This window comes from Schistocerca americana, chromosome 2 (genome assembly GCF_021461395.2).
Source record: "Schistocerca americana isolate TAMUIC-IGC-003095 chromosome 2, iqSchAmer2.1, whole genome shotgun sequence".
Taxonomy (NCBI): domain Eukaryota; kingdom Metazoa; phylum Arthropoda; class Insecta; order Orthoptera; family Acrididae; genus Schistocerca; species Schistocerca americana.
In genome coordinates this window covers 303,523,411-303,546,193 of record NC_060120.1, presented here as the reverse complement: position 1 = coordinate 303,546,193, position 22,783 = coordinate 303,523,411, and the positions used below count along the sequence as shown (strand labels likewise).

General features: G+C 39.3%; 1 protein-coding gene across 2 annotated transcripts in view; it reads right to left on the bottom strand.

The window, feature by feature from the left end:
* Positions 1-22,783, bottom strand: part of LOC124596551 (transcription factor E2F6-like) — a 63,214-nt gene that overhangs the window by 26,304 nt on the left and 14,127 nt on the right. For both annotated transcript variants that reach the window (XM_047135734.1, XM_047135735.1), the window contains exon 6: positions 10,753-10,865. In XM_047135734.1, coding sequence (XP_046991690.1) covers positions 10,753-10,865 — 113 coding nt within the window. The remainder of the gene's footprint in view (positions 1-10,752; positions 10,866-22,783) is intronic.

Below are 22,783 nucleotides of genomic sequence, written 5' to 3'. Positions count from 1 at the left end.
GCATAAACTAACTTCACCTAATCTAAATACATCTGCTGTCCCCCTTCTTCACACTTATCCACCCACCACATACCTGCAACCCAAATTACAATCTTTTTATTTATTTTTTTCTTTGATCTCAGTTTTCTCATGTCGATTTCACTTTGTTTTTGCCTTTCACTACTGGCCAAATCCCTTAGATTTCATCTTGTTTGCCCATACTTTATATGTTTCATTCTTTTCATGATTTTTTCGTGTTTTGGTGCATATTGTGAAATTTTTTCTGACATATTTCTACTTTATGTACATATTTTTATCATCCACTGAATGAACCCATGCTCATTCCAGCTGTGTCAATACAGTAAAGTTTCCTTATTCCTAGCAACAACTCAGTCCCATATACTGTTCCTGAATTGTCACTTTGTTTATGGACCCCCCCCCCCCCCCCAAAAAAAAAATTACCCATCTCCAGCTGCAACCAATTCCATCTTCCACAATGACCTCCTTCAGGGACAGGTCTCGACACTACTACTGTGACTGAATACCTCACACACCTTAAATGTCACCCAATCCCTTGCTTTCTGTATTTCAAAAGTTAACCAATATTGCTCCAAGTTGCCATTAAGATCTTTTTAACACAATAAGACAAGCTGTGAGAGTTACAACTTAATTTAGGAATGTATTATGAATGGTTGCCCATCAATGAAACATAATATGTACTGGCAGGTTTTTCTAGCAAAACAATCCACATAGCACAGTTACAAACCACTGCTTCATGTGACAACATATTACCAGTAACATATTTCCTGCCATAAGTAACTGGATAATAGCTTTTGACCCATAGATAACATACAATATAAAAGGTATGGTCAGCACCTATGTGCAGTGTTTAAGTAAGTTAAATATCTAAACAAAATTTCAAGGAACAGGAGACCTAATATCTTTGTGCGCTAAGTCAATTCAATATAGTTTGAAGTAGCACCAACCTTATTTGTTTCACTGGTGAACATTAGTTTCCAATCACTACTTTCTACTGAGAACGACACAGTCATGGGAATACTCTTCAGAACAAAAAGGAATGCATTGCTGCAGCCATTTATACCTGTGTTCAGTCACAGATACAAGGAGCTGGGAAACATTTATTTAGTGCTAAAATTTCATTAAACACACTTTTCATTGTCATTCACAATGACAATGAAAATCTGAACAGCTGCTGTAAGGTTGCTTACCAATTTTATGCAAGATGGACTTTGAGATTCTTTTATTGTCAGTAAATAAAACCAATTTTGTTACTACTCTTGCATCTCCCGGATATATCTGTATGTTCAATACTTTTATTTACCATATTTACTCGAATCTAAGCCGCACTCGGATCTAAGCCGCACCTGAAAAAAGAGACTCGGGGTGGGGGGGAATCCCGAATCTAAGCCGCACGTGAAATTTGAGACTTGAAATTCAAGGGGAGAGAAAAGTTTTAGGCCGCATCTTCAATTTGAAACAAAGTTGGTCCATTGTAATATGAGACACAATTTACGTCGAATGAATGACGATACAGCGACAGTAGTTTGGTTCGAGTCGTAAGCTTAGCAGTTAAGCTTTACCAGGTAGCCATTGCTATGCGTCAGGTGCTCCGTTCTATTTATACGGGTACCCTTCCTTTTTCACGTGCTTCGTCTGGTTTGAATCGCTTGCTTATTTTGCTTTGATCTGATAAGTTCCGTTTTCTTTGTTATAGGTGTTTACGTCACCGTACATTGTCATGCATTGTTTATCGCATTCTGATAGTGCCTGTTTACGGCCTGTTGCCGCTCGCGGCACGGCTTGCTTTTGTGCGCGCTACCACCGCTTACAATAAAAAGAAAGAGAGGAATTGTCTCATTAGCGAAACAATGGCAAAAGGATGTTATTTGTTGTTACTTACACTGCTGCTTTCTTTGATAATGATCAACAAGAACCAAATAATAGACTGCGTATGACAGAACATGTTCTGAACGAGAGTTAGGTGAAAATTTTTCTCCGTTTGAAAATATTTGCGGCCGCTTCTTTAGTACATCAAATTCTGCACAGAAATTAGTCATCTCAGATTTATAAATCTAGTCAGTTGCTGTGCTTCATTTCTGACTGTATCACTATTAGGCATAAGAATAATACGAATATAAACATGACACGATATGTATATTCTTCCGCGTTTGCTGTTGTCTCACTCTAGTTTCATAGTTAATTAGGCAGACAGAATTTAAATGAGATAGCAGCAAACACGAAAGAATACATGGCAAAATGTGTATATTCGTATGGTGAAGAGAATACTGCATGTGACCCACATTTCATCAGGTTCCTGCTAGCAACCATCTCTTCTCACAGGTAGGAAAAAATTCAGAACGTAGAGTTGGCCATATTGACAAACATCCCAAATAGTCTTGCCAGTCGGCTTTTCGAAGTACATTGAAATTCTGCTACATTCGATATGAACAATACGGAATTGGTATTTACTTCGTTGGATAAAGTATGAATATGCAGCGGTCGAAACTCGGGGCGGAGAAAAAAAAGCTCATCTTCCACCTTTTTTTTAAATTTATTTACTGACGCAGAGGTTTTGGCGCCAGTATTTATCTTTGTGCCTACAAAGCATGCCTCTGTCGCGCTACATATATTCGACGGCAGGAGTTAGTTGTGGCGGCACCTACCAACATTTTTCAGAACTTCCGCTTGCTTTGCACTCGATTCTAAGCCGCAGGCGGTTTTTCGGATTTAAAAAAATGGAAAAAAAAAAAAAGTGTGGCTTAGATTTGAGTAAATACGGTAGCCCATCCAGTACCTCCACAGAGAAAAGAGAATATAGCATTTTCAGTTGTCAAACGATTTCTAAAGCCATTTTCATAGTACATTGAAATTCTGCTACATTCGATATGAACAATACGGAATTTGTATTTACTTCGTTGGATAATGTATGAAAATGCAGTGGTCGAAACTCGGGGCGAAAAAAAAAAAAAAAAAAAAAAAAAAGCTCGTCTTCCACCTTTTTTTTAAAATTTATTTACTGACGCAGAGGTTTTGGCGCCAGTATTTATCTTTGTGCCTACAAAGCATGCCTGTGTAGCGCTACATATATTCGATGGCAGAAGTTAATTGTGGCGGCACCTACCAACATTTTTCAGAACTTCCGCTTGCTTTGCACTTGATTCTAAGCTGCAGGCGGTTTTTTGGATTACAAAAACCGGAAAAAAAATGCGGCTTAGATTCGAGTAAGTACAGTAGCTTCTGTTATACCATTACTCCTTACTACAATATCATATTCTTTGGCAAAGTTGCTTTGTCAAATGTATTTGATGTAGTGTTATACGCACCTTTTGTCAAATTTATTTGATCAAATCTACCACCTTAGATTTGATCAGAGAAAGCAACTGTTTTCTGCCAAGTGCATGTGGCTGGCATGTACAAACACACAGTGAAAACATTACGTGTTTTGTATATGGAGTGGAGAAGCATATTAAAAATTCAAACGACATGTCTCGGAGCTTATTGCGGCACTATAAAAATGGAAACCCGTTTTACACTGTGCGATAAAACAAAATGTTTTTCCTTTTTTTACACAGGGAGATGGAAATCCACTCTTTCTTCAAAGCAAATTAGAATTGTCTGCACTGACATTCATATAAGAAGTCAAATTCAACAAAGATGGAAGGTAAGTTCACTGTCACCATGATATTTATTTGTTCACTGATGATACATCAGTGGCACTGAATATGTATAGGAATTGAGCTTCAGCTAAATGTAATGGAACATCTGCTAACTGTAGTTTAAGATACATGCATAAAGAAGAAAGCACTGCGGGCAGACATGCTAGAGGACTAAATGTTGCAGCCAGGAAAGAGAAATTTGATGGGTACTTGCAAGGCACAGAAGCAAGGACAAGTCTGAGTGGTGTTTAACAAGAATAAATAGCTGCAAATGTTCAGGAATGTATGAATCATGCCTAATTTTAAATGTATTAAAATTAGTTCGAAATCCGTAAAGAAACTACAATCTGTGTGAAGTTTCAGAAAGCACTTGGTAAGCACATAGATATACTCGTAATCAGTTCCTTTTGAACTTAAAACACACCTGGTCACAATTAATTTAAGTTAAAGGATTTACGATGCTACAATTACGACTTGGCTACTATGAAATGTGGGAGAGGGTGCAAGAGGGGGAGGGAGGGGGGAGGAATGAACAATCAATTAGTGCAGGAAGCATTTGAAGCAAAAGATTTAACTATGACTAATGTTGCTGACGAAACTGTCATAAAAACTGAGCAGTTAGCTATGTGTGTTAAAGTGCCACTTCCAGGATGGGGAGGTGTACCGCTCCAGAACAAATCAGCGCAACAGATTAATGCCCAGGTTCTGTGTGTAGTGGCAAGTCTGGATGTTTTTTTACACTTTCTCACATCCTGTTACATAAATACTGCGTTGTTACCTAAAAAGTCCCATCTCATTTACACAACCCACAAACATTTAGAAAACTTTCACGTGAGCCAACACTACACACTGACAGTTTCGGTACACACATTCCATTGTGGGATGTAGCAGGGTGGCAACAGGTCAGTACCTGACCACTCCTTTCAATTAACCATGCAAGATTCATTAATAAATGCCAGCCCTACACCAGTGTGAAACAAGGGCACAAGAGGAGGAGGAGTACTCTGTCCAAATGCCTGGAGATAAAATTCATGGGAGAGGAATGTTAATGGTTTTTCCCACAGCTGACGAGACTGCGACAACTACATCTTAGTTCTGCATGTTGCAGGCACAGCTATTTGCACAACTATTCAGATGACTTTTGACTAATCAATTTTCCAGTAAGATACAAGGTTCACACACTGAAGTATTAATGAGGACATGTCACAGATGTGAATTGGGCAACCTGTGATGGATGACTCGGTTAAAATGTGATAATTTCTTCAGCCTTCTAATCTTATGTGGCGCCCATTTTTAAAGAAGGGACGGAGGAAAGACAGCTTTGGAGATGAAGTGCATGTAACAACGTCACCAGCAACACAGGTGAACTCAAGTACAACTTCAATGCAGTATTTATAATGACTCTTAATTCAGGACAACATGTGAAGATCAAACTACTCCCACAGAGAACTTTTGTGTGTGATGATATATAGAACTGTTTCTCTACAGAATCATATATCAGCAGGATCTGTCATTACTCATCCATTTGTCTGCAAGTGGCATATCAACTTTAGACCTAGGTACCCTGTGCTGTGTGGACAGGGATCAGGGATGACTCAGGGTGTTGTACTGATTCCCCTAGCCAAAAAATTTCAGGTGCTGCCCTTCACTGAAACTGAGCCAGTGGGACTCACTTTACCTGTTTTGGGGAAATCTGTTCTGTCCAGCGTAGGGGGTCTATTAATCATTGTCCGTTCAACTGTATGATGAATGAAAGTACCCCTCTGAGAAATGGCAGCAAGGGACAGGAAAGGACACCAGATGCACACAGTGTGTATGCCTGGGGGGCCCATTCAAAATGCTGAAGAGGCTATTCTGACAGCCACTGAGGGAATAGGGTGCAACCAACTGCAGATTGTGGCACATGCTGGAACAAATGATGCCTGTTGCCTGGACTCCAAAGTAATACTTGGGTCATCCCAGTGACTGGCAGAGAAAACCAGCCTTATGCATGGAGTTTCAGTGAGGCTCACAATTTGTCATCAGAACTGATCCTGGCCCTTTGGTTCCAAATCACGAGGAAGAACTGAAACACAGACTTCGAAGGTTCTGTAACAATTGAGATTGTGATTTCCTGGGCTTGTCCCATAATGTTGCGAACTGTACGCAGCCCCTAAATGGGTCAGGTGTACGACAGCTGGACGAAAGCCAGATGTATCAGTGAAAGATCAAAAGAAAGGCCTTCCACAGGTGAGAGTATTAAAATCCTAGTTGTTAACTGCTCAAGCATTTAAAACGATGTGCCAGCATTTGAAGCACTGCTGAAAAACAAACTCTCCCAATACTAGAAACAGAAAGCTGGTTGAAACCTGTAATTGATGAATTTTTGAAGAGTATCTGAGTTTTTATTGAAAGGATAGGCAAAAGGGAAATGGAAGTGGGGTATTTGTCACAGTAGAGAAGAAACTCAAATCCACCGAGACAGAAACTGATGCTGCACAAAGATTGTTTGGGAAATGACAGGTGGGCATAAAATAATTGAATCCTATCGCCCACCACTCATCTCCTGATGCAACTAAAAACTTTAGAGACTTAAGTTCACTTGTACATAAGTTGCCCAATCATACTGTAACCATTGGTGGAAACTTTAATCATACAACAATCAATTGGGAAAATAGTTTCGTTAGTGGTGGACATACTAAGACATCGTGAGAAACACTCCAAAACAAATGCCTTCTCTAAAAACTACCTAGAACAGATGGTTAGGAACCCCACTTGTGAAGGAAATACACTGGACCTAATGGCAACAAAGAGACCTGACTTATTTGAGGGTGTCCACATTGAAACTGGTATCAGTGACCATGATGCAGTTGTGGCAACAATGATTACCAAAGTACAAAGGACAACTGAAACAAGCAGAAAGACTTCAGTAAACTAGATAAAAAAATCAGCTGTGTCATATCTCAACGAGGAACTTGAAACTATCAGCACAAGGCAAAAGCACATACTGGAACTCTGGCTCAAGTTTAAAAGAATAGTTGACCATGCACTGGATAGGAATGTACCTGCATATACAGTCACTGTAGAGAAGCTTTGAAAGAAACACAGATTACTGCATAAGAAGTGTAAAACAAAGCATAAGGCTATAGACAGACACATGATGAGTGAAACACTTTTGGCTGCCAAAAGAGTAATGCTTAATGCCTTCAATAACTATCATAGCAGAATATCATCAAGTGATCTTTCACAGAATCCAAAGACATTCTGGTCATATAAAAAGGGTGTTAACAACACCAAAGCTAGTGTGCAGTCCCTATAGAATGAGACAGGAGCTGAAACTCAGTATAGCAAAGCAAAAGCTCAAATGCTTAACTCTGTTTTCAAATGTTCCTTTACAAAGGAAACCCACGAGAACTGCCCCAAATTTAATTCTCGTATCACTGAAAAGATGAATGGAGTAAGTATTAATGTCAGTGATGTGGAGAAACAGCCGAGATTATCAGAACTAAACAAAGCTCCAGAGCCTGTTGGAATCCCTACCAGGTTTTATACTGAATTTGCTGCTGAATTGGCCCCTCTTCTAACTATAATCTATCTTAAATCCCTCGAATAAAAAACCGTGCCCAATTTTTGGAAAAAGCACAGGTCACACCCGTCTATAAAAAGGGTAGTAGAAGTGATCCACAGAAAATACCACTTGATGTCCTAGATATCGATTTGTTGCAGTACCTTATAATATATTCTCTGCTCTAACATTACAAAGTATCTCAGACAGAATTACTTTCTCAATACCAACCAGCGTAGATTCCAAAAATATCATTTATATGAAACCCAACTACCACTTTTCCATATGAGATACTGAAAGCTTTGGATCAATGCAATGAGGTAGACACACCCAGTACTACGGCTACACTTATTGTCAAAAGTATGACCATATAGGGTATCAAGTGAAATTTGTGACTGGATTGAGGGCTTTTTGGTAGGGAGGACACAGGATGTTATCTTGGATGGGAGTCACCGTCAGATGTAGGGAAATGTTGGGACCCTTGCTGTTCATGCTGTACATCAATGACCTTGCACACAACATTAATAGTAACCTCTGCAGATGATGAAGTCATCTAAAATGAAGTACTGCCTGAAAGAAGCTGCATAAATATTCAGCCAGATCTTAAGATTTCAAAGTGGTGCAAAGACTGGAAACTTGCTTTAAATCATTAAAAATGTAAAATTGTGCACTTCACAGAATAAGAAACAAAACAAATAAACATTGCATCCTATGACTATAATATCGATGAATTGCTCAACACCTACAAATACCTGGGTAACACTTTGTAGGGATATGAAATGGAATGATCACATAAGCTCAGTTGTGGGTAGACTTCGGTTTATTGGCAAAATACTGGGGAAGTGCAAATCAGTCAACAATCTACAAACCAGACTGCTTACAAATCACTCATGTGACCAGTTCTAGAATATTGCTGATGTGAGAGACCCCAATACCAAATAGGACTAACACATGCAGAGAACGGCAGCATGAATGGTCACTTTGACACTTAAGAGAGGTTCACAGACATACTGAACTGGAAGACTCTTAAGATAGATGTAAACTATCCTGAGAAAGTCTACTTTAAATGATGATTTTAGGAATATTCTACAACTCCCTTATGTATCTCTCACATAGGGATCCTGAGGGTAAGATTAGAATAATTACTGCACACACACACACACACACACACACACACACACACACACACACAGAGAGAGAGAGAGAGAGAGAGAGAGAGAGAGAGAGAGAGAGAAGAAGAAGAAGAAGAAGAAGAAGATGCCTAATTAAAACGAATGCAAACTCTCAAAGACTGGCGATGTTTTACTGAAGCTTAAAATTTAGCGCAGACATCAATGTGAGATTCCTATAATAGTGTCCACAACAAAACTGTCTTTAAACTTGGCAGAAAATTCAGAGAGATTCTGGTCATACGTAAAGTACACTAGCAGCAAAACAAAATAAATGTCTTCTCTGCGCAATAGCAATGGAAATACTATTGATGACAGTGCTGCCAAAGCAGACTTACTAAACACAGCCTTCCAAAATTCCTTCACCAAAGACAACAAAGTAAATATTCCAGAATTCGAATCAAGAAAAGCTGGCCACATGAGTAACTTAGTAGTAGGTATCCTCGGAGAAGTGAAGCAACTTATCCGGTCCAGACTGGTATACCAATTAGGTTCATTCAGAATATGCTGATGCAATAGCTCCTTGCTTAACTATATGTACAACCGTTCACTCAGAGAGAGATCTGTACCCAAAAACGGAAAAGTTGCACAGGTCACACCAATATACAAGAGAGGTAGCAAGAGTAATCCTCAAAATTACAGGACCATACCATTAACGTTGATATGCAATAGGATTGTAGAAAATATACTGTGATCAAACACTATGAATTACCTCTAAGAGAATGGTCTATTGACACAGTGAACACAGATGCAGAAAACACTATTCTTGTTAAACAAAACTAGCTCTTCACACACGAAGTGTTGAGTGTTATTGACAAGGGATTTCAAATTGATTCCTTATTTCTGGATTTCCAGAAGGCTTTTGTCACTGTATCACACAAGCAGCTTGTTTTCATGCTTTTGGAATATTGTCCCGTTACGTGACTGGATTCATGACTTCCTGTCGGAGATGTCAAAGTTAGTAGTAACTGACGGAAAGTCGAGTAAAACAGAACTCATTTCTGGCATTCCCCAAGGTAATGTTGTAGGACCTCTGCTGTTCCTTATCTATATAAATGATTAGACGATCTGAGCAGCTGCCAGCCTGTTTGCAGATGATGCTGTAGTTTATCGTCTAGTAAAGTCATCAGCAGATCAAAACAAATTGCAAAATGATTTAGGAAAGATATCTGTAAGGTGCAAAAACTGACCCTAAATAACAAAGTGTAGGGTCATCCACATGAGTGATAAAAGGAATCCGTTAAACTTCGGTTACATGATAAATCAGTCAAATCTGAAGGCCATAAATTCAGCTAAATACCTAAGAATTACAATTACGAACAAATTGAATTGGAAAGAACACAAAGAAAATGTTGGGGAGAAGGCAAAGTAAAGACTGCATTTTAGTGGCAAGACACTTAGAAAATGTAACAGCTACTAAAGAGACTGCCTACAATACGCTTGTCCATCCTCTTTTACAGTACTGCTGCATGATATGGGTTCCTTATCATATAAAATTAACAGAGTACATCGTAAAGTTCAAAGAAGGGCAGTATGTTTTGTATTATTGTGAAACAGGGGAGGGAGTGTCACAGATAGGATACAGGATTTGGGATGGACATCATTAAAACAGAAGCGTTTCTTGTTATGGCGGAATCTTCTCACGAAATTTCGATCAGCCACTTTCTCCTCCGAATATGGAAGTATCTGTTGATGCCAACTTAGATAGGGACAAACGATCATCATAATGAAATAAGGAAAATTAGAAAGATATAGGCGTCCCTCCCACCCCAATGCTGTTTGAGATTGGAATAGCAGAATTATTATTAAGGTAGTTCGATGAATCATCTGCCAGGCACTTAAGTGTGATTTGCATCACTCAACAAGCCCTCAAGTCAACTGACGAACAAGTAACATCAGGTGCTGTGTCTTTTGAACAAATTACAGCACAGCAATAGAAGCAGGCTCCAGCATTGATGGTATCACGATGCCAGCTTCTATGTAAACAATGTGCTGTCAGTGCACAACCGCCTGCTTTTATATAGTTTGTATAGCTTCCACCCCAGTTTTTGTTTACTACAAATGTCACCAAAACGACATTATTCACCGAGTGACAATCCGTTGCATTGTGGAGTGGCAACTACTGTGAACTCTCCATCACGGTATAGTCAACTACAAGTGGGCTGTCAAACATGTTTCAGTGGCATGGGTAAAAACTGTGGTACTAAAAAGGCAGAAACAAAAATTAAAAAAGCATATAATTACTTTTGTTACGTTTAATGTGTAATGATTAAGGTCTTTCATTTATAAAAATAATAGTGTTTCACTGTTTAACTTATTATGTTGACAGTAAGCACTAAATACATACTTCTGCAATTCTTGCATCTTAAGATGATACACTTACCAGCATTTTGTATCAGTGCATCAAGATCATTTTCTTTGGCTTCCAAGTCTTCTATATCACACTGCAGTTTACTTGCAGATGACAGCCCCGAATTGCCAACCATACTGCCACCTCTTCAAAATGAAAAAGAAATTTGTATTAGAAACTTTCACTATACATCTACCATTCATTAACAGGGCTGTCAATAAATTACACTTTCTTCTAATATTTTAATACAATCATGTCGCAGGGAATATACGCCAAATATGGGAATTATTCATATTTTTACATGCCCCATAATCACATCAAAAATTAATTTTCAATGCATACTATGATACAAAGAGAGTGATTTTAATACTAAGAAGTCACAAATAGCAATCTAATGAACATCTGCGACAATAATTTGCATATATGGTGGCTCTCCCAGCATGACTGGCAAAAGGAACAGTACATTCTGAGGGTCTCTTTGCATCAGTTCCATTTTGCCACACAATATTATGACATTCATCTTAAACTGGTATTGTGAGAGTGTCTAAATGTGGTTGTTGCCCAGATTCCTGTCGGACTAACGTAACCAAAATGCAGTTTTCAGTCTATATCTGCACCAGAAAGCAGTCAACCATTACAAGAATAAGTAATTTCCACAATCAACTGTGGAAAGATGGTGAAAATATTAACAAACACACCCATTGCCTACAGGAGATAAACCTTTAATGTGCTGCCATCAGGAACAAATATCTGAAGATGCTCGGTCTCAGGATTGTATCTAACAATAAATGAATCATATCTGACATCTGGTTTCTATGTCCATGTAACAAAACTGCCTGGAAGGATAAGGGTACAGATTACTAATATCTAAAGAAAAAGACAAAATCTAAGAACTGTAATATAAATAACTGCCTAAAACCTCTGGTAAGAAAACATCCACAGCTATAAACAGTACTTCACTGGGACTGTGGTTACTGCTTAATTTATTTTCTCACAATCAAACTTCTGCACTACTTCTCCAATATTGATTTTGGTGGAATATAAAATGGGTACAAAATGTACAAATATTACAATGATACAATGCATACTAAAATCAAATTACTTAGCACAACATGGCATAAAAACAGCGACATACAAAGAAAAGCTGTTTTCAGTTGTAATGTGGATGCAACTGCTAGTATATGTTTCACTATTAGAAAGTTGGTTGTTAGTGTTTAACGTCCCGTCGACAACGAGGTCATTAGAGACGGAGCGCAAGCTCGGGTTAGGGAAGGAAATCGGCCGTGCCCTTTCAAAGGAACCATCCCGGCATTTGCCTGAAACGATTTAGGGAAATCACGGAAAACCTAAATCAGGATGGCCGGAGACGGGATTGAACCGTCGTCCTCCCGAATGCGAGTCCAGTGTGCTAACCACTGCGCCACCTCGCTCGGTATTAGAAAGTTGTCTTTTTAAAATTACCGTATTTATCTAAGTACAAGAAGACACTGAATATGAGGCAACCTTTTTATAAGATGATCCTTGGGAAAAATTTAGTTTCAATCTGGCTAATCAATATTACAAATTGTTTTATTGCTCTATACAGTGGAACTTTGATTTTACATTTACCGTTTTCACATTTTTCATGATTCTACACATAAATTTGTAGCCCCCTGTGAAAAGTCTTAAGATCAACGCTAGGAATTCCCGGTTTTATGTTTCTTCCCAATAAGGTTTAACCCGAGTCTACATTCTTATTCAACATCTCACTTCCGAGTTCATCCCACTTTCTCCCTTTTGACATTCGCTATGACAGAGTGAATTATAAGTGGCACAAAAGACAGAGGGTTTGCAGCGCAGGTGGGAGGAGATGCTGACAATCCATAACTGCCATTGGCAACACAACTTTGCAATGTTTAGCTTCACTGCACAATTATAATCTCCGAGTGCTGACATTTTGTGTAATTTATAGTCTTCGGCAGAACAGTGTATGAGGTCTGTTAAAAAAAAATTCTGGAAGTTTGTCTACAAAGTTTTTCTACACTTACCGTTTACTTATTGTGCGTGGTCTCGTTCAAAATACTCTCATTTACAACTGATACACCACTCCCAAAGCTATTTCCACTTCTGGAAGCAGTCTTACTACCACTCCTTCTGGATCGTGTGAACCGCCATCTACGAATTTTGTTTTATCTTTTCTATCATTGCAGATATTCCTCCTTTCAGCAGGGTTTTCTACTTTGGAAATAAGCACAAGATCACAGGAGGCAGGTCTGGAGAGTGCGGAGGATGAGGCAGCACAGTGATTTCATTTTTTGTGCAATAGTCACACACCAACAAGAATGACTGTGCGAGTGCGTTACTGTGACGCAAGAGCCATGAATTGTCTCATCACATTTCTGGCTGTTTCCTTCTCACATTTTCTAGCAAGTGTCACAACATAGGCCAATAGTACCATTGATCAACAGTCTGTCCCTGTGGCACGAAATCATGATGAACCAATCCTTCAAAATAAAAAAAACCTATCAGCATGGCTTTGACATTTGACCTGACTCGACGAACATTTGTTTGGTCTTAGAGAACCTATCCTGACCCATTGTGAAGACTGAACTTTGGTCTCAACATCATAACCGTAGACCGAAATTTCATCACCAGTTACCAATCTCTTAAGGAAAATCTCATTCTCATTTGCTCGGTCCAAAAGCTCTACACAGATTGCAAGGTGAAGGTCTTTCTGGTCTTGACTCATGGGACAAACTTGGCAACATGATGCATTCCAAGATAGCATGTCAGGATTTCATGACACGAGCCAAACAAAATGTTACATTCTTCGGCAATCTCTTGGACAGTCAGTCTTCAATTGGCGTGCACAATTTTGTTGACATTCCTGACATCAGCTTCATCAGCAGACGGCGAATGGCGTCCTGAACGAGGGTTATTTTTAACTTCTGTCTGGCTTTTTAACGTGTGGACCATTCATAACACCAAACCATTGATGCAAAACTATGAATGTTGCAGAATTTTTTGAACAGACCTCGTACATGAGCTGTTCTGCATAAGAAATGTGCTTTTAGCCCTGCACAAGATTCTTTTCACCTCCTCTCTGTGCTTATCACTACTATCACCACCCTGTACCAACCAAACCCACTTCTTTACAGGCCTTAGCCTATGAAACATTTGAGATTCCATAAATACTGGATTATACAGTATTAACAGGCACAGATGCTATAAACCAAAACCGGAGCCAGAATTTCATTCTTCTCCTCTTAAGCAGCAATTTTATTAACACTCTTAAAGTCAACTGAACATAACCAAATTGCAAATCCTTACACAATCAAGAAAGAAACTTCAAAATTTTATGTCGTATAATAGATCTATTAAAGGAAAATCTCATATAAAGATGTGAAACAAATACTAACAAGGAGATAGAGGGGCTGGCCAGTACTTACCTCAGCTCAGTACAGCCGATAGATACACAAAACAGAACAGAAAATTTACATTCCTAGCTTTCGGAACTTTGTTCCTTCATCAGGGAGGAGAGAGGGGGAAAAAAGGGGAAGTGGATTCAGTTACAACCCAGGTTATGAAGCAACAGGGAAAGGTAAACAGGGAGGGTAGCAAGGATGGAGGCATGGTTGTCAGAGGGAAGCCAAAGATATTCTAGTGTCAAGCAATGTGCCAGCTTCCAACCAAAGAGAATGCATGCAGAAGTAAAGAGGTATATAGTATCAAGATAAACACAACTATGTAGGATGAAAAGATGCGTGAATGGCTAAAGAGGAGAGGGGAAAAAGGACAAGACTGAAGAGTAAATGGGAGTGAGGTTGGTTAACGTAGGTTCAGTCCAGGGGGATGGCGGGATGAAAGGATGTGTTGGAGTGCAAGTTCCCATCTCCGCAGTTACGAGGGACTGGTGTTGGGTGGGAGAAGCCAAATGGCACGTACGTTGTAGATGTCCAATACCCAGTAGCAGAGCATGCCCTCCAGCATAATTCTAGGGACCTAGGAACCTGCTACAACATAGTGCCATTGGCTTCTCCCACCCAACACCAGTCCCTCGGAACTGCGGAGATGGGAACTTGCACTCCAACACATCCTTTCATCCCGCCATCCCCCTGGCCTGAACCTACGTTAACCAACCTCACTCCCATTTACTCTTCAGTCTTGTCCTTTTTCCCTCTCCTCTTTAGCCATTCACGCATCTTTTCATCCTACATAGTTGTGTTTATCTTTATACTATATACCTCTTTACTTCTGCATACATTCTCTTTGGTTTGAAGCTGGCACAGTACTTAACAGTAGAATATCTTTGGCTTCCCTCTGACAATCATGCCTCCATCCTTGCTACCCTCCTTGTTGCTTCATAACCTGGGTTGTGAGTAACTGAATCCACTTTCCCTTCTTCCCTTTCCCCTCCCCCCCCTCTCCTCCCTGATGAAGGAACAAAGTTCCGAAAGCTAGGAATGTAAATTTTCTGTTCTGTTTGTGTATCTATCGGCTGTACTGAGCTGAGGTAAGTACTGGCCAGACCCTCTATCTCTTTGTTAGTAATAGATCTATTAAGAAAGAAGAGGGTACTGCCACTAGTAATACTGTAGGGTACATGATTAAAAAGAATACCACTTTTGCTAATGATGTACGATGTAATTCAGCCTTTCCCAACACACTATTACCACAAATTAAACCTTAAAAGACGCCGTTTTGAAGGCTCTTTCATGTTCACCTCAAAAATAGCAAAAATTTATAGCCTATATGGTGAAATAAACAGAAAACTGCTGGATTACAGCATCTTGTATGTTTGCTTCTCAGCTGTAGCCAATAGCTGGATAGCATGGTGACGTCATACTAATGCAGTGGCTTCTTGCATAGAGAGTGATAAACAGCAAGCTTAATAGGCGGCTTGTTCCAAAATATGGCTGATGTGATTGAGGCACAGCAAATGGAGTGACTGCAGCTTCCACTTTGATTTAATTTATATCTCCTGCACTCTTCACTACCGTGCGTTAATTTTACTTACAACAGTTCTGCTCGGAGCCTCTAGATAGAATCTGCAACATATTGTGCCTCTACTGACTAAGCCATCATAGGCTACTCCATTTGCTCCTTGTGGCAACGTTATTAACAGGTCGTGTTCAGTGAACAGTTGTGCAATGGCTTGTTGTCTTTGTTGCAGTCCTCAATGGGGTTTTAATATCTCGTGATGGGAGACAAATTGTTATAAACATAATGGATTGTTGGGCCAGAGAAACACAGGCTAAGTGTTATTTCAGATTCGCTGGTATAAATAAGTAACACATGTGAAGCAAAACTTCGGTGCATATACGTCCTTCCATGAAACCTGCTATGTTTACACTGCAACAAGCGAGCAGTTTGAAGTGCAAATGGCACGTGTTGACAGTACAGCAGAATGCTCCAGTTCGACCAGTCAGCACAATGAACAAGAAAAAGTTTACAAGCAATATTCTAGAAGTCACTGCATTCGCATCACCAGTGTGTGCTGCACTGCCACCGGCTACAGAAGGGTCTAAGGCTTCCATTCAGTCCTTTATTGCAGAGTCTAGTGCTGCAGTTGAAGATAGCAAAACGAAAGCTAAAGTTTCACATTTCACGTTCAAGAAATCAATCACACATGACAATTGTCCAAACATGCCATCATTTGACCATCGGACAGACTCCCTTATGGATAACATAGTAATAAGCATACCTGGAGTACAGAAACATCTGAAAGAAAATCATTGTGTCCGGACATAATCCCAGTTCAATTTTACAAAGAATACCTATGGCATTGGCACCTAACCTAGCGATGCGAAAATAGCGCAGGTGACTCCAGTATACAAGAAGGACTCGCAAAATTACAGATCAATATCCCTAACTTCTGTTTGCTGCAGAATCCTTGAACAAATTATCTGTTCAAATACAATAAACTTTCTTGAGACTAAGAAGTTTATGTCCATGAACCAGCATGGTTTTAGAAAGCATCGCTTGTGCGAAACTCAGCTTACTCTTTTCTCAGATACAGTGGGAACCATGGATGAAGGGCAACAGGCAGATTCCATAGTTCTAGACTTTTGGAAAGCATTTGACACGGTGCCCCATTACAGGTGTTAATGAAGGTACAAGCACATGGAAATAATGAAGGTACAAGCACATGGAAAAGGTTCACAGGTATGAGAGTCACTTTAAGACTTTTTAAGTAATAGGACCCAGTATCTCTTGAAATTTTCCTGGCGTATCGAATATTCCACAAGATTTCGGGATTGCAGCTGGAGCTCATCGACTTCTTTCCACGATATTTCGGTTGACAACCTTACAGCCATCTTCAGGCGAGTGTTTGGCACTGGAGATTGCTAGTGCAAGTCGCTCTATTTATACGTAAAAGTGCCGCAGGTGCAAGTTACCGTAGCATGCGCGCCACCTGTCGATTCCAAGGCCCTCTACAATATTACTGCATCTATGGAGCGCAAACGAATGCGTGAAAAAAGTAAAACATGCACGCAGACGTGTCCAAAACAATAAAATGCAAAATTTCAAAACTAAAATTACTTGTCGCTCGACATGTCAGAAGCCATAAAAAGTTTTCTTTTGGTTGAAATGAAAGAAATCAAACGGGTCCCAGGTCTTATTCAATAAAAAGCCGCCATCACGATTAATGAGATTTTCCGCTAAATGTATTTCCACGGATTCCTTCACAACTGAATCCCAGACTCGATGGGGCCAAGATTTTCGTGGTTGAATAATCCATAGTATGTCCTGTGGAAATACAATGTTCGGCTATGGCCGACTTACTGGGCTGTAAAAGGCGAGTGTGGCGCTCATGTTCAATGCAGCGGTCGTGTACTGTGCATGTGGTTTGACCAATGTAGGCTGTCCCACACTCGCAAGGTATTTTGTAAATTCCAGCCTTCCGTAATCCCAGATCATCCTTGGCTGAGCCCAGAAGAGCACGAGTCTTTGTAGGTGGCCGGAAGATTGCTTTCACACGATGTTTCTTTAAAATTCTGCCTACTTTCGATGAAATGTTCCCAACGTACGGCGGAAATGCTCTGGACTTAAACACCTCCTTCTCCTCTTGATCTTGTGGGTGGTCACGTTTTTTCCTCCTTAAAGCAGTACTGACCTGACGTGCAGAATATCCATTATGTTGAAATACCGATTTCAAGTGCTCTAATTCGTCTGCAAGGCTGTCTTTATCAGACACGACATGTGCCCTATGCACCAATGTTCGAAGGACGCCCATAGTTTGTGACGGGTGATGACAGCTTGACGCCTGCAGGTACAGATCCATATGCGTGGGTTTTCTATAGACAAAATGCCCCAATGACCCATCCATCCTGCGTTTAACCATGATGTCCAGAAATGGTAGGCAACCATCCTATTCAACTTCCATCGTAAACTGAAGGTTTGTGTGGATGGAATTCAGATGATGTAAAAACCGTGAAAGTTCTTCTTCACCGTGAGGCCGCACTACAAAGGTATCGTCCACGTACCGCCAGAAGATTGTTGGTTTCAACATTGCCGAATCGAGAGCCCTCTCCTCAAAGTCTTCCATATAAAAGTTTGCTACCAGAGGGGACAGAGGACTGCCCATGCCAACACCGTCAAGTTGCTCAAAATATTCATTATTAAATAGAAAGTAAGTAGAGGACAGGGCATGGTGAAACAGCTCCATTATATCGGCCATAAACTTATTGCCGATAAGTGACAATGAATCCAAAAGAGGGACCCTCGTGAAGAGTGAAACGACATCGAAACTTACTAACAAGTCCGAATCCTTCAGCTGTAGTGTCCTCAGTCTATTGATAAAGTCCGCAGAGTTTCACCATATAATATAAACATGACACGATACGTATATTCTTCCGCGTTTGCTGTTGTCTCACTCTAGTTTCGTAGTTTATTGGGCAGACAGGATTTAAATGAGATAGCAGCAAACACAAAAGAATACATGGCAAAATGTTTATATTCGTATTATTCTTATGGTGAAGAGAATACTGCATGTGATTCACATTTCATCAGGTTCTTACTAGCAACCATCTCTTCTCACAGGTAGGAAAAAATTCAGAACGTAGAGTTGGCCATATTGACAAACATCCCAAATAGTCTTGCCAGTCGGCTTTTCGAAGTACATTGAAATTCTGCTACATTCGATATGAACAATACGGAATTGGTATTTACTTCGTTGGATAAAGCATGAATATGCAGCGGTCGAAACTCGGGGCGGAGAAAAAAAAGCTCATCTTCCACCTTTTTTTTAAATTTATTTACTGACGCAGAGGTTTTGGCGCCAGTATTTATCTTTGTGCCTACAAAGCATGCCTCTGTCGCGCTACATATATTCGACGGCAGGAGTTAGTTGTGGCGGCACCTACCAACATTTTTCAGAACTTCCGCTTGCTTTGCACTCGATTCTAAGCCGCAGGCGGTTTTTCGGATTTAAAAAAATGGAAAAAAAAGTGTGGCTTAGATTTGAGTAAATACGGTAGCCCATCCAGTACCTCCACAGAGAAAAGAGAATATAGCATTTTCAGTTGTCAAACGATTTCTAAAGCCGAACTGTACATTTGGTAGCAAATCGTGTGATATAAAATGATCAATTAACCTTACATACACAGCCTTTTCGATAACTTTTGCAAACACTGATGGCATAGAAATGGGTCTAAAATTGTCTACATTATCCCTTTCTCACTTTTTTAAAAAGCGGCTTTACTACTGAGTACTTTAATCGCTCCGGAAACTGACCATTCCTAAAGGAAAAATTACAAATATGGCTAAATACAGGGCTAACATGTGCAGCACAGTACTTTAATATTCTACTAGACACTCCATCATAACCATGAGAGTCCTTAGTCTTCAGTGATTTGATTATTGTATCAATCTCCCTCTTGTCTGTATCACAGAGGAGTATTTCAGACGTCAATCTCTGAAAGGCATTTGCTAAGAAATTTATACGATTTCCTGTAGATACTAAATTTTTATTTTGTTCACCAGCAATGCTCAGAAAATGGTTGTTAAATACTGTACATATATCTGATTTATCAATAATAGAAATATTATTACTGCAAACTGACTATATTGTCAACCTTGTGCTGCTGACCAGACACTTACTTCACAACTGACCATATGGCTTTAATTTTATCCTGTGAATTAGCTATTCTATTTGCATACCACATACTTTTTGCCTTGCTAATAACGTTTTTAAGCACCTTACAATACTGTTTGTAATGGGCTACTGTAGCTTGATTGTGACTACTTCTAACATTTTGATATAATTCCCGCTTTGTTCTACACGATATCCTTATCCAGGTAGTCAGCCAACCAGGCTGTCCATTACTGCTAGTGCCCCGTTTAGAATGTTCTAATGGAAAGCAACTCTCAAGGAGCATGAGAAATGTGTTATGGAAAGCATTGTATTTATCATCTATATTATCGGCACTATAAACATCTTTCCACTCTTGTTCCTTGACAAGTTTTGAAAAACACTCTATTGCTGTTGGATTATCTTTCCTATGTAGTTTGTAATTAAATACATTGGTTTGAGTACAAAAACCTTTTAGTGTTAAAATTTGTGCATCATGATCTGAAAGGCCATTCACCCTTTTACTAACAGAATGCCCACCTAGTAATGAAGAATGAATAAAAATATTGTTTATGACTGTGCTACTGTTCCTCTGCACCCTAGTTGGAAAAAAAACACAGTCTGCATCAGATCATATGAATTTAGGAGATCTACCAACATCCTTTCTCTTGTACAATCGTGTACAAAATTAATATTGAAGTCACCACATATAACTACTTTCTGGTACTTCCTACAAAGTGAATCAAGAACCCTCTCTAGCTTAAGCAAAAATGCTCTGGAAGTCGGAGTTAGGGGACCTATAAACAACAGCAATTAGAAGTTTAGTTTCACTAAATTCAACTAATGCTGCACAACTTTCAAATATCTGTTCAGTGCAGTGTCGTGACACTCCTTGAGAAACAGCCAGCTAATCTGTAGCCTCGTAAAGGAAGCCTCTGAATTATCAAATTATTTAAGTGGTGCTCAGATATACCAATAATTTCAGAGTTAGCATCTATTGGCAATTCACTAACTTTATCTCTAATGCCTCTTATTTTGATGAAAAATGCTAATTCCTTCTCTACTTGGAAACATTACATCCTCTGGAGGTGAGCCCTTAGTTGGAGGCACTTCCTAAATTCATATGATCTGATGCAAACTGTGTTTTTTCCGACTAGGGTGCAGGGGAACAGTAGTACAGTCATAGACAGTATTTTTATTAATTCTTCATTACTAGATGGGCATTCTGTTAGTAAAAGGATGAATGGCCTTTCAGACCAGGATGCACAAATTTTAACACTAAAAGGCTTTTGTACTCAAACCAATGTCATATTTAATTACAAATTATATAGGAAAGTTAATCCAACAACAATAGAGAGTTTTTTAAAACTTGTCAAGGAACAAGAGTGGCAAGATGTTTATAGTGCCGATAATATAGATGATAAATACAATGCTTTCCATAACACATTTCTCTGAGAGCTGTATTTAGCCATATTTGTAATTTTTCCTTTAGGAATGGTAAGTTTCCTGAGCGATTAAAGTACTCAGTAGTGAAGCTGCTTTATAAAAAGGGAGAAAGGGATAATGCAGATAACTTTAGACCCATTTCTATGCCATCAGTGTTTGCAAAAGTTATCGAAAAGGCTGTGTATGTAAGGTTAATTGATCATTTTATATCACACGATTTGCTATCAAATTTACAGTTCGGTTTTAGAAGTCGTTTAACAACTGAAAATGCTATATTCTCTTCTCTCTGCGAGGTACTGGATGGGCTAAACAAAAAGTTTCGAACGCTTGGCGTATTCTTTGATTTAACTAAGATATTTGACTTTGTTGATCTCACAATATTGCTCCAGAAGTTGGACCATTACGGAATAAGGGGAGTAGCTCACAATTGGTTCACCTCTTACTTTAGCAACAGGCAGCAAAAGGTCATTATTCACAATGTTGATAATGGCTGTGATGTGGGATCTGAGTGGGGTACTGCCAAGTGAGGGCGGGGGGTGGGGGGTGCCTCAGGGATCTAGTATTACGGGTAACTCTAAAATATTTCTGTTTGCTGATGACACTAGCTTGGTAGTAAAGGATGTTGTGTGCAACATTTGCTTGGTTTCAAATAGTGCAGTATATGACCTAAGTTCATGGCTTGTAGGAAATAAACTAATGCCAAATCACAGTAAGACTCAGTTTTTACAGTTTCTAACACACAATTCAACATAACCTGACATTTTAATTTCACAGAACGGGCATATGATTAGTGAAACTGAACAGTTCAGTTCAAATTTCTAGGTGCTCATATAGACAGTAAGCTGTTGTGGAAAGCCCACGTTCAGAATCTTGTTCAAAGACTTAATACTGCCATTTTTACCATTCGGAGGGTATCAAAAGTGAGTGATACTTTGACACGTAAATTAGCCTACTTTGCTTATTTTCATTCACTTATGTCATATGGTATTATGTTTTGGGGTAATTCATCCCATTCTACAAGAATATTTTTGGCTCAGTTACGGGCGGTTCGTGCAATAAGTGGTGTGAGTTCACGAACCTCTTGTCGCCCTCTGTTCACGAGTCTGGGTATTTTGACATTGGCCTCTCAATATGTATATTCCTTATTGTCGTTTCTTGTTACCAAGATTAGTTTATTCCAAAGAATAAGCAGCTTTCACTCGGTTAATACTCGGCAGAAATCAAACCTCCATTTGGATCGGACTTCCTTAACTCTAGTGCAAAAAGGTGTACAGTATAGTGCTGCATCCATTTTCAATAAGCAGCCACTCAAATTGAAAAATCTTAGCAGTAATCCACGTGTTTTCAAATCCAAACTGAAGAGTTTCCTCATGGGTCACTCCTTCTATTCTGTCAAGGAGTTCCTTGAAAAATTAAGCTGATTCTTGTTGTACTGTTGATTGCGGTGACTTAAACATACAGCTTGACTTTTTCGGGTTCATAAACATTTTGTTTTCATCTTTTACTACTTTTACGTTGTAATTTCATGTACTGACACGTTCCATGACCTTAGAGATTTGCTCCTCA